We start from the raw sequence: 12,455 nt of genomic DNA on the forward strand, positions 1-12,455 counted from the left end.
ACTGATGGCAAAAATGTGTCATTGATCTCAAGTCAGTGAATCTGGTGTTTCCCAGTATAAACAATAGTTGGTACAAACCAGCCTTTCTGCCACCCAAACTGTGCTGATGGCAGTTGTGACTCATGCTACTATAAGAGAATAAATCGACATCATCTACCCACTGACCAACTGGTGTCCTCACTACCACACACTCTTGGTTGTTCCGCATTAAAAAGTTAAGTCCTTTAAGATATTTAGTGCTAATTTGTCACTTACATGGTATCTTAACGCCTCCATCTTTACTGGACATCTGTCTTGAACACGTGAGATGAAATTTCAGTGAACTTGCTGACAAATCTTATTGTATATATAAATTATTTAAAAATCTGAGAGTGCACCAACTGACATGAAATTATATTCTTGACCAGTGGACTAGTAACCTAACAGAGTCCAAAAATGCAATTGTGAGCTCAACTTCTACTGTGAGATTTAAGTCCATAAATTATCTTGAACATCAAGTGAGACCAGCAGCTGACAAACCAGCAAACTACTGTGTTGGCATTGGGCAATGGTATATATGTTGGCAGAAAATATAATTATGTTTGCTTCAACACTTCATGGCTTTTGTGTCTTATAAACCAAAATTGTAAAAAAAAAAAAAAAATCTTTTTATTATTGTGTGTCCCCTCTCTAAGTTTGGATGTTTTAGCAGGTCTGTGAACTTAGTGAAGGCTGAACTCATCATGAGTCATTTTTTCACTCAGAGGCAGTTTGAGGAATTTAAGTCATGGGATGATAACTGACCTTCCAATCCAGTCACATCTGATCAGATCAATGAATGAGGGAGGCAAGAGGCAAGTGAAAGCAAACTGTTTGACCATTAAATTTAACTTTCACTGTGCCTGCTGCAGTGAGTACTTTCTTTTCCAAGTCATAACGACTACAATAAAATTTGTGGACTGAAATAAACCAGAAAGAAGACGTGTTACCATCTTTTACAAGTCAGTATCGGAGCAGAATGATCCCATATACTGTATGAAGGATAAATTATTCAAAAAACCTAAAGCAATCAAAGGAAATGAAACATGATCATCAATAGGTACCTGAGGTGTTAACAGACTTGAAGCATGTGGAAGGAACAATATGGGAAGTTGAATGTCAACTCATGTTTTGGAAATGAGAGCAGCAGCTTTGTTTTGCAGTCTAAAGCAGCAGACAATAACAGTTCACTGAAAATGTTCAGAAAGTTGAGCACAAATCCCAGCAGAACAACATGAAGATAATCCAGGTGACAGCAGGGAGTGAAAGGAGAGACATGTTTCTAAGTGGCCTCCTGTCGGTGCAACTCAAAATACCGAGGGAGCAATTAAATTTTGGTGCTGTATACAGATCCCACATCATTCCTCACTCTAATGGTCCAATCTTTGAGGTGCATACATTTTTTAAAAGGGCAAAGGAAAAGATAGACTAACATCTTGAGAAAAAGGGGATTTATTTTGATTAAGTCTTATCTGCTAACATGCAGAAAGACACAAAGCCTACACTTGCCAACAGGAGAGGCAGATATGTTGACTCACATATTGTTTAATCAGCCAAAGTAAAGGTGTTATTTCCAGGAGGGAGATGTGAAAGGTGTTTATGAGAAGTCAGTGTGCACCATACCTCTGGGGATGTCTCAGTCCCAGTGCTATATGCTGAAATCTTCAAAAAGTACTGATACACACAATGAAATAGTTCAACCACGTTTTATTTCACATTGGTGAATAAGCAGCCTGTCCTTGAAAAGCATGCTCTAGTGTCTGTGTCACAGCAGATGAGGACAAGGGACCAGTAGCATCAATAGGTTTGCCTGCTGCACGCCCACTCTGTAAACAAATGAGGCTTAACAATCTCTGCAGGGCTGTCTCTGCCTTCTGCCATGTTTTCATTGACGCACAACAAACCCATGTAATATGCTGCACTTGTGTCTCGGAGGCTTTTGCAGACTTTGGTTGATGTTGGTAAGTATACAAAACACAGTAATATATGACAGTTATCATGCCATTTAAAATTTCTTCTGCACCCCAGTGTGGTAACAACCCTGGCGACTGCCTGCCTGCAAGAGCGTTTCCCCAAAATATAAATCATTTTTAAAAGCGGCTGCTGCCACCATAGTCCGCGGCTGTGATGCTAGGCAAGTGCTCAGGTGAACACTGGCAGAGGAACAGGCTAGCTTTTAGCTGCACTGTTGCTTCCTTTCCTATTTGACTGGCCAAACCCAGGTGGCAACCGGCAAAAGTTCAACAAGGTGAACTCACGAGGGAAGAGCAAAAACTGTGCACGAGTACATGGGCAGCGACCACTTCATACTTCAAAACTGTTTCCCCTCTGCTGTCTTTATCTCATTTAAAATTCTGGAGGCAGGGAATTACCGTGCAGTGGTGTGAAAGCTCCTTAACACTAATTAACAGGAATTTTATTGTGGTTTATTATGAAACCAGTAACTGTTTCATCCCTAAGCTGTAAGGAAGTGAGTGCTGTTTGGGGCATTGTTCATACCTTAAAAGATTAGTGCAATTAGTGATTCCAAGAAACACTAATTGATACTTTAGGTTAATTTTCTTTGACATGTTAATGGAACAAAACATCAATTACCAGCTTCAGTTCACAAATAGCATTGCTGTCCACCATAAATGCTTTAAGACAAGTGTTAAAATGAGAAAAAAGTTAATTCGCTCCCATTTAAAATCTAAAATGGTCTTAAGATGCCAGTGCAAACACACAGCAAGGCACCCAGCAACTCTGCATTTGTGGTTTTTAATATTTAACTCACAGCAGTGCCAGAGCTAGCTGTTCTTAACTGAACTGAGCTAGGTCACACATACACACACGTGTGGACACACATATGTGTGTATAGGCTATGTGTTTTCTGCTTGACTGATCAGAGGAAACTGGATCAGTGTGTCTTACTCTGCATTTCCTCAGCAAAAGTTCATAGTTCATCCGCTTCACTTATGCTTATTTATGCCTTCCGAGAGTGGTGTGTGTGTGTGTGTGTGTGTGTGTGTGTGTGTGTGTGTGTGTGTGTCAGAGGGGAAAGTCACCCCAGGCTACTCAATAATGCACTTAGTGTTTGGTTTATAACAAATACAAGGATGATCCAATGGTCTCTCCTTGATATCACAGTGCATTAGTTAATTATCAAAAGGATTCATAAAGCAAAAAACAAACACTCATACATATGTTCAAAAATGCTGCAAAAGTTTGCAGAAACATACATAGCTTAACTATAAATGCATATGCAAAAACACAAACACACACTAATGTAAGGAATTTAACATAGCATTACACAGTCAACAACCCCATGTTACACAAACACGTGCACATAAACCAAATACAAAACCATCCTTTGTTGAATCATGGCAGCCATTCCTCAATGTGAATTAGCAGTACAACATCATGATATCAGTGCATAAGCAAACCATAGTTGATGAATATTATTTACATCTAAAGACAACATTTAGCCTATAACATGAAAAATGCCAAGCAATCACCCCACTACAGTGGCCTGGAAGGGTCTTAAAACTCTAACAGCAGAGAATTATTCCTTTAAAAGAACTATCCAGAATGTGAGATTTTAAAAAATCTCCAATTTTACCAACTGACCAAATAGTTAATTGGTTTTACTTACAAAAATTAATCTCAAGTTTTAATCAGGAACAATTTGCAGTGTAATATGAGAATAAGAATAGAACAGGGGGAGGATATCTGGAATTAGCCAAAGCTAGGCAATTACCTCCATATCAAGATCAATTAGGATTACTCTACAGAACCATATATTAAACATAATTTAGAGAGAAGACCAAGGTGTTTGAGTGCTCATTTAAGAGCTTCTCTCTTACCCCCAACACTTCAGGTGGGAGGATATAAATGTGTGTCTGCAGTCTTTGAAGTATGTGTTTTTTTGTGAACTAAGGAGTCTTCTATTGGAAAAAATAATAATAATTTTAATTTGTTTTGGTTGTGAAAATGTCTTTTCATTCTGGCAACATTGCTGCTATGTAATCATTATAGTTATAGCGATTATGCAATTTACTCGCGCCTGCTAATACAATCAACTGATATAAGCTTATCACAACTCATTGTTTTCAAGTTTGTTTGGCATAAAATATCAGACAATAAGTGCCAAGCAACAATAGAAAAGAAATGTAAAAGGCTACATATTCATATATATTCATGTACGTATTCTGTCTATCAGAGGGCAAGATTATTTTTTTAGCTGTATAATGTCTGGTGCAGTGCTTAGTCGGATTTTTCTGCCTGTGTTACTGCTGCTCACAGCTATCTCAACAACTGCTCATACAAAAAAAAGTTTTGAGTACTACGCCTACTGCTGCCAAGATTCCAAGATAGGTTGAAAAGTAAAGCAAGACCGTTTTTGCCTCGGGCCCAAAAATCACTCAGTGTGTGTTACTGTAAATCAGTATTTGTTATGTGAACATCTTTGTTGTCTAGTATCTTGTAAGCGAAAACATGCTCTGCATTGATAGATCCGTTTTTGTTTGTTCAGGAAAGCTTCCACTTAATACCCAATATCTTATTTCTGAAAAAAATAACTTTTGGTGCACAGAAGAAGCAGCATTTTATTTTGAAAAAATAGAAAGAGAAAAATGTGAAGGATACTAAGATGCTGCAATACTCACTTAAAAACAGAATGAAGAAAATGAGGAAGAGAGTGCTGCCCACCAAAATAAGAGTCAGCTCTGCAGTGCTGACCTCACTGAGTGACACTTGAAAAACTCAACAGCCATTTCAGCTCTGCAACATGATGCTTTGGAGCCTGTTCAAGTGCAGACTGAGAGAAAAAAAGACCGGCAGTCATCGATCTCCCTCAACATGAAGGACACCATATTAACTAAGTGGCGGCCATCTCTTATTCATGCGCTGCTCATTACTTATCAACGCCCTCTCACTCCTGTACTCTGATGGGATTTTCACGGTCCATTTATGGGACAGGGTGATAGAGGGAAGGATGGAGGAAGGGTTGGGAGGAAGAGGGGGGTAAACGAAGGGGGGAGGAGAGAATACATACGGGATGGAGAGGTAAACGGAGGCAGATGTACAGAGAAGGTGAATAATGACAATAAGTCAGAGAAGGAGGCGCAAGAGGCTGAAGCGTGTGACAGATAAATGACTGGAGGCTTCCAATCACGCAGAAAACAAGAGCGACAGACAGAGAGATTGGTCCCAATGACCCACTTAGAAGGAGACAGACAAAAATGGCTTTTAATTTACACTTATGAAGTCTGGGTGTGATGATCATGATGATAATGGCCTTATGAAATGCTGTATTAAACACAGGAAGTAGTCTGATTCAAGAATGGGCTTGTATAAAATCAAACACTGGTCCTGCAGCCTCTTCAATACTATTGATTTTCTTTTAACCCTTTTGATTTCTGCCCACGGGGCCTTTTTTCCAACAGAATCTTGTAATTAATATGGTAATGATATTGTTGAAATACTGTTAAAATGCTACACGAATCACCACTCATTCAATCAATTTTCAGTTTTATAAGTTTTACATTTTAACAGCAGAGTCAGATCACATTGTAACCTGAGAGGACTGAACTTGAGTTGACCCCAACCCCCCCGCAGACTTTTAGATTAATGAAAGAGTCATTAAAATATGAATTAATTCATAAATCACTTTAATCATCCTTTAATGAAACAAGCAGGGGGATTTTTGGCAGGCATAGGGGGAGAGTTGAGAAGGGATGAGGTTGGATGGCAAAATGTGGCGTTATCCCCAGGTTTCAGCCAAATTGTGTTCCCTTAAACTCAACAACGAAGTAATTATACTTTGTGTGCATATGTCATGAATGTCACAAAGCATGGGATGATGTGAAAATTTCATGCCCTGATCTTGCTGGCCAAATAATTGCAATTTCCAATATTATACTGATAATCATTAAAATATGCTTTAACTCTTAAAATTGCACTAAACCATACTGGAATCACTTAACCTTACATTTTGTTAAGAAACAACAATGTATGCAGGAATTTATTGCATCTCAGATAGATAGATACATCTGTTTTTAGTGAACATCCTGCCAAACTGTATACCAGTGTAGAACACTGCTCAAGACTAATTTTTCAAGGCCAACAAAAAACAAAACCGATTGTGTTTTGACATGAAGCATCAGTGGGTTTCAACTGGCTTTTTAGGCTCCAAACATGGGTGTTTGTAGCAGCCCGTCTGTGGGGACATTGCAACAAAGAGTGGTTTGTTTTTTTTGTTTGTTTGTTTGTTTGTTATTGAAACATTGCTGCTTTTCTGTGCCCTGAAAAAGCGAGTATTTTAAGAGTAAACATCTTTTCCTAACCATAACCAAGTGGTTTTTGTGCCTAAACCTAACCACGTTAACAACAGTGTTAACAGAAATCTCTTGATAGAATCATTTACTGTCCCATCCCTAAATGTAACTACCCTTCAAATAATATAAGCCAAATACAGAGTACTGCATATACATTTCCAAATGAAACCAATTCAACATTTTCAGACATTATACAACAAAATTCATATGTACTGAATGATATTGAAGAAATTGGAATAAGTACAAACAAAATAATTCATCCTAACCTCATCTTTGAGCACACTAGAGGTAAACGAGTCCAGTTTTTGATCATCTGTAAACCAGAATGCTTAAGTGTTTTGTCCAGCCATTTAATGGAAAATTGAGGCTACAAAATCATCAAAGCATTCACAGTAAAGACTATAAGGGGAAACGTTACATCACTTATAAATCAATAGGTTTATAACCTGAACAGCCTATTTTTTAATCTGCCAACCTCAACCAGTACAGAAGAGAAAATAATTAAGCAAGGTATTAAGCATTTGATTTAGGGCCATTTTTTTGTTTAATATGCAATGGTGGAGGAAAAACAGAGATTTTGTAAATTGCACAATCCAATCATAAAGTGCCCCATTACAAGGAAAAGTCCAGCATAAAAAAAATCTGCTTAACTTAAAGTACTCATGTAAAATGGACCCATATTTCTTCAAGCTTAAATGAAAGCGTATGAGTCTTCTTCCTGTCCTGATCCTGCCTGAGGAACTACACTAAACTCGTCTTCCCACACTAACAGTCACAACTGACATCACACACTCAGTGGGCTAGCAATGCATGAAACAGCAACACAAAGCTGTGACCAAATCAAGGCATGTTGCACGCAAACACCAAGTGTTGAACGCCTACAGTAATTATTTTATGTGCGAATCCTGATGAATCAGTCAGGTTTCTTATTACACAATTTGACCCACATGCAGTAAACTCAATTCAGAATTGCAGTTTTTTTTTTCCACCTTTCTGTGACTAACATTTCAGCCTCAGACTGTAGCATCCTCTATCTTTACTGTGAATTTAAAGCATGACGAAGCAGTGAGCACAATTCAAAATCAATTTTTCGATGAGGAAGGATTCTGGTTTGAAAACATGTATATTGATGTCTGATATATACTATAATGACAAAATAGTAGTTTAAAATGGTAGATTGACAGAGGCTATGCAACACAAGTGAGAGCACATCAGACCATAAACAGCGTGTTTGAGTGTGTAGGTGTGTATTAAAAACACACAAATGTCCCTGACAGTGTGTATGAGTGTGTGTTTGAGAGAGAGATACAACAATACAACATTGGGATTGGGATTCAAGCCTAATTGTTAATGCCACTAATTATGGCTGTTAAAGGCATTTAGGCCTGTTTGGTTTACTGTCATTGTGTGTGTGTGTGTGTGTGTGTGTGTGTGTGTGTGTGTGTTTGCTTACCTTGTGTTGTTTCCACATCATGGCCAGCGTTTTGACGTCGTGTTTGGCGTGTTTCCCCTCCTCCAGACACTTCATACACACTGGAATCTTGCAGCTGTAGCAGTACATACTGAAGTTTTCCGCTTCATGATCGATGCAGGTCGCCGGTTTCCGCGCGGTGGCAGGCGGCTGCTGACCGCCGCTGCCTCCTCCGCCGGCCGCGCCTCCTCCCGCCGCTTGGTTCGGCGGCGGCACCAGGCGGTGTTTGGCGAGCGGACCGCGGGACGGGTGGCATCTCTGCTGGCAGGCGTTACAGTAGTAGACATCGCACTGCTCGCACATCACCGCCGCGTCCACCGGGTTGCGGTCGCACAGCTGGCACTTCACCGCACTGGAAGAATTAGAAGAGGAGGAGGAAGCGGAGGCGCGGCGGTTCTGCTGGTACCGCGACACGATGGCCTCCAGCAACCGGTTCCGAGGGAAACCCCGGAGCCCCCGCTCATCCAGGGAGACGCTCCGATGGCACAGCGGGCAGGTGAGGGAGCAGTGTCGGTGGTGGGTGGCCGGCGGAAACACACGCACCCCGTTTGGAGACTTGAGCTGGCACGGCGTGTAGGAGCCGTATCCGCTGTCCGTCTCGCTGTACAGACTCATCTTGTCCATGTCCAGGTAGTCGTAGTCAGAGCTGCCCGAGGCTCGGCTCTGCACCGGGGTCTCTCCCTCCGGGGTCTGGACGGTGATGTTCCGAGCACAGGCCAGGCAGACATTGTGGGAGCACGGCAGCAGGATGGGGTCCTTGAAGAGGGAACCGCAAACGGGGCATTTTAACTCTTCCTCCATCGCTCCCGTCTGTTTCTGTGGACCGGGGGGAGAGAAGCAGCTTCAATGAAAACACTCCAGCACCGACTGACAGGGACAGCTCCCTGAGCGGCTCTGCGCAGGCGCGGAGGGGGCGGGGACTGTGGTTTGAGTTGATTGATCGAGTTAATTTATGGGCTCTGAAACACCACAGACTGTCCTGACTGTCATGGATTGAATTTTTATTTTATTTTATATATGTGTGTGTGTGTGTGTGTGTGTGTGTGTGTTGTGTGTGTGTGTGTGTGTGTGTTTGTGTCTTACTGTAGCCTAATTAAAATCATCTTGTATTACAATTTACTATTCTTTACCGATTTTTCACCTCACCTTTACTAATTAAGTATACTTCCAGTATCAACAATATACTCATTATACAAATTCAAAACATATTCTATATTTCATATTTTTTATTATTATTATTATTATTATAATTATAAATATTAACATTTTGATCAATTAACATCTAACCAACAATTCAAGTTTATAGCTGGTTGAGGTAGGGTCATTTTTTATATTTTGTGGATGGTTTGATCTAAATAATAAATAAATAAATAAAATTATATTTTACGAACAGATTTCTAAAAAATATTTTAAAAATAACTAGTAATTATAGTGACATAAATATGATGGAGTAAAAGTAACCCTGAAATGTAGTTGAGAAAAATAATGGAGTAAACTGAAATCAAGTGAAGAGCAAGTCTGTCAAAATCATACTTTGGTGCAGTGCTTGTACTTTTCTGCCACTTCAAGTCTCTTTACAAAGCCTGGCCTGTATATCCTTAACCACTGTATAGCTCTTCTGGTCAGCAATACAGTGATAAAGAAGAAAGGAAACTCCCTTAATTTCTTTTCGTTAAAAAGTATTTTATCCTCAGCCATCCTAAAGGCAGGAAACAGGGAAGCTATGACTGTCAATCATTGACAGAAATATTAGTCATGATGATTAATGACATTCACTTATTGTGACTGCCTGGTACTCTGCATTGGCTCTGCCTGTCAGTTAGAGATAGATGATCATCATGGTAAAACTAGAATGTTAAGATGCTCGATCCCTCCAGAGAGGACAGGTGCTCTGAATGGATGGAGATTTTGTAGTCAGTTCGATCCAGTAACCTTTGTGTTGTTTGACATTAGCCTTCTGTGTTAGCTGAAGGTTTAATTGACCAGACAGCAGTCCCTCAGGGTGCAGCACCAATCCCACCCACTGAGACAGCTCTTCCATCTATTAGCCCCATTTGCATCCCATTACCTGAGATTCACATCTGTTCTGTGTTTAAAAAAAGTGTGAACACCCACTTTGGAAAGGACATGTTATTACTTTCATTGCCAGATTTAACCTTTTTACCACAAATCAAGGCTCTTCTGCAAGTGAGAACTAAGTTTCCTCTTGTCTCAGTCATTTGAGGACATGCACTCATATAAAAAATTAAAGGCAGGACTGCAAATGACTGTAAGACAGTGTGATAGCTAGAGATGAAACCCAGAGTTAAATTGTCACTTTGACAGTAATGCATTAGTCACAATGGCTTTTGAATGTGTAGCAGAAAATAGATTATCCAAATGCCCAACTGCACAATCCCCTTCAAACTACAGACAGTTATGAGAACAGTTGTTTTAGGTTATTTTTAGGTTACATTTTCTGCAGCCATTAGATGTCAAAAGTGCAGTTTGTGAAATTATCCCTGGGGGTCAAGAAATTCTTGATATGAAACGTCATAATTAATTTAAGATTATAGTTTGTGTTACTGAATCTACAAAAGCACCTATCAACTAAACAGAACAATCATTAAAGTAAGTACAAAAGTTACCTCAGAAAGAATAAAATGTGGTGGAGCAGAGGTAGAAAAAATCATAACATGGAAGTACTCACGTAAGGTGCTAGTCCCTTACAGATGTTAGTCAAGTAATGTTACAGCATTTGACTATCAACTAAGTTACATGTTTAGTTACTTTTCACACATACATTACAGCAGGGATACTCAACTTACTTTGCTTGGGGTCACTTTTGCTTAAAAAGAGGCCAAGGGCCAGTTGCTACAGCCTCATATATATTTCAAGAATTTAAGGATAATTCTGTGATTATAGGACGTTTCTAGGATTATTGGACTTTTCTAGGATTTCAGGACATTTCTAAGATTTCAGGACATTAGGAGGCTTAGCCTTGACCTCTGTCATGGGGTGCGGTGGATCCTCCACTAGCACATTTTTGGTAAACAGGCTGTATTTGTATGCTTTCTCATGCACCTTCAGTATGCTAAAAGTACAAAAACATTCCCCACTGTGATGGTTGGAGGAGCCACCCTGCACCAGCCTGCCCCGCGCGCAGATCTGTTCAGTATCACCGCGTTATAACAGTAACAGTACTCTGTTTGTTTGTTTTTTAAGGGTGGTGCAACAACTGCCTTGCACATATCAAAAGCCACAAAAATCACATCACACAATTTCCAGCAGAGTTTAACACAGGTGATGAGGTGTATGCACACTTACCTGTTCGCCTCAACATGTTGAACGCCACTGCTCAGTTCCGTCTGTCAGTTTGGGTAGCTAACTCTCGCTATGTTTGACCCCTTTGAAGGCGTTGTCCTGCGGCTTTCGTGTTTGGTAATCCTCTCTGTAAGATGCTTGAAATCCTCTTCTTGTACAGGTATCATCTCCTCCGGATAAAACTTACGAATAAAAAAAAAAAAAAGAAAAGACAAGCGAAGCGTCTTCTCTGCCAAGCTAGCAGTTAACGTTAGCTTGAATCACTCCACGTTACATCGGATTATTTTTTATCAAATGTTTGGTTTAAAACCATACCCAGCGGCTGGTGGGCACCGAGGTCTTAAATCTTGACATTTTCTTCAAAAGGTGGACTTTTAAAATGCGATCTGTCGAAGATAGCCCAAATTGTCTGTGGTGACCGCAGTTATTACTTAACTCACTAAGTTACTGTTTGATTTAAAAGCAACATGGCTGCCGTTACGAAACAGCCAATCAGATTGCAGCTGGGAATTAGGGCTGGGCATGCGCATTGTTGTTTTCCCACACTGCAGACACTTGACATTGCGTGACCTGCGTATTAAGTCATACATGGTGGCATACTTGTCCTCTTGTTTTCAGAGACAATACAAATACAAATTAATATTTCTGAAGAATATTTTGTTTGATTTAGTTGGGTTATTTGTTGAAGTATTTCTTCTGCTTTTAGCACTGTGCTTATTTTGAGCTTTATTCTTGTACACATATTACACATATACAACTTGTAGAACTGCATGTATGTAAAGTAAGACGAGGCTGGAAATCATCTATGAATTAGATTCTTTTTTTCTTATGGTTCAAGAAGAATTGAATGAGGACACAGACACAAAGTTTTCAAGCATATGCCACAAATCTTAACCTTTTCTGATGATGTATCAAACTACCATCTATTCATCACATGAAATCATTCCTGCATATTCCGTAAGTGTAGACTGAGTGAATTCCTCTCGGATAATCCCAGCAGCCTGATGCTTCTTCTCGAAGGATAAGCTGATAACTTCACCCGAGGCTTTCCTCGAGCCCTCGATCACATCAGTGATTATAATGAGATGAGCTGTGAAGCAGAGAGAACAATCATGTGTTGAATCATGAACGCAGTCTAAAAATATCTGCGTCTGCCAGCACGGCACGTCAGGGCTGTCGCTGCTGGGAAATGTTTTACACACAGTGAGAGGAGCAATTGTTTTCATGTTGCAATAACACAAGCTAAATTGGTTTGCTTGGGTTTTACTGCAGGCGCATCTGCAGGGCAGACATGTCAAACGATTGAATTTAGAATTTTCTAGTAAAACAGGATGGTAAATGCACAGATT

At 39.9% G+C, this 12,455-nt stretch overlaps 1 protein-coding gene across 1 annotated transcript in view; it reads right to left on the reverse strand.

Moving 5' to 3' along the window:
* Window positions 1-8,643, reverse strand: part of LOC121955496 (E3 ubiquitin-protein ligase TRIM9) — a 54,490-nt gene extending 45,847 nt beyond the window's left edge. The window contains 1 exon segment of the mRNA XM_042503485.1: window positions 7,786-8,643. Coding sequence (XP_042359419.1) covers window positions 7,786-8,604 — 819 coding nt within the window. The 5' untranslated portion in view covers window positions 8,605-8,643.
* Window positions 8,644-12,455: the final 3,812 nt, after the last annotated feature.

Source organism: Plectropomus leopardus, chromosome 16 (genome assembly GCF_008729295.1).
Source record: "Plectropomus leopardus isolate mb chromosome 16, YSFRI_Pleo_2.0, whole genome shotgun sequence".
Taxonomy (NCBI): Eukaryota; Metazoa; Chordata; class Actinopteri; order Perciformes; family Serranidae; genus Plectropomus; species Plectropomus leopardus.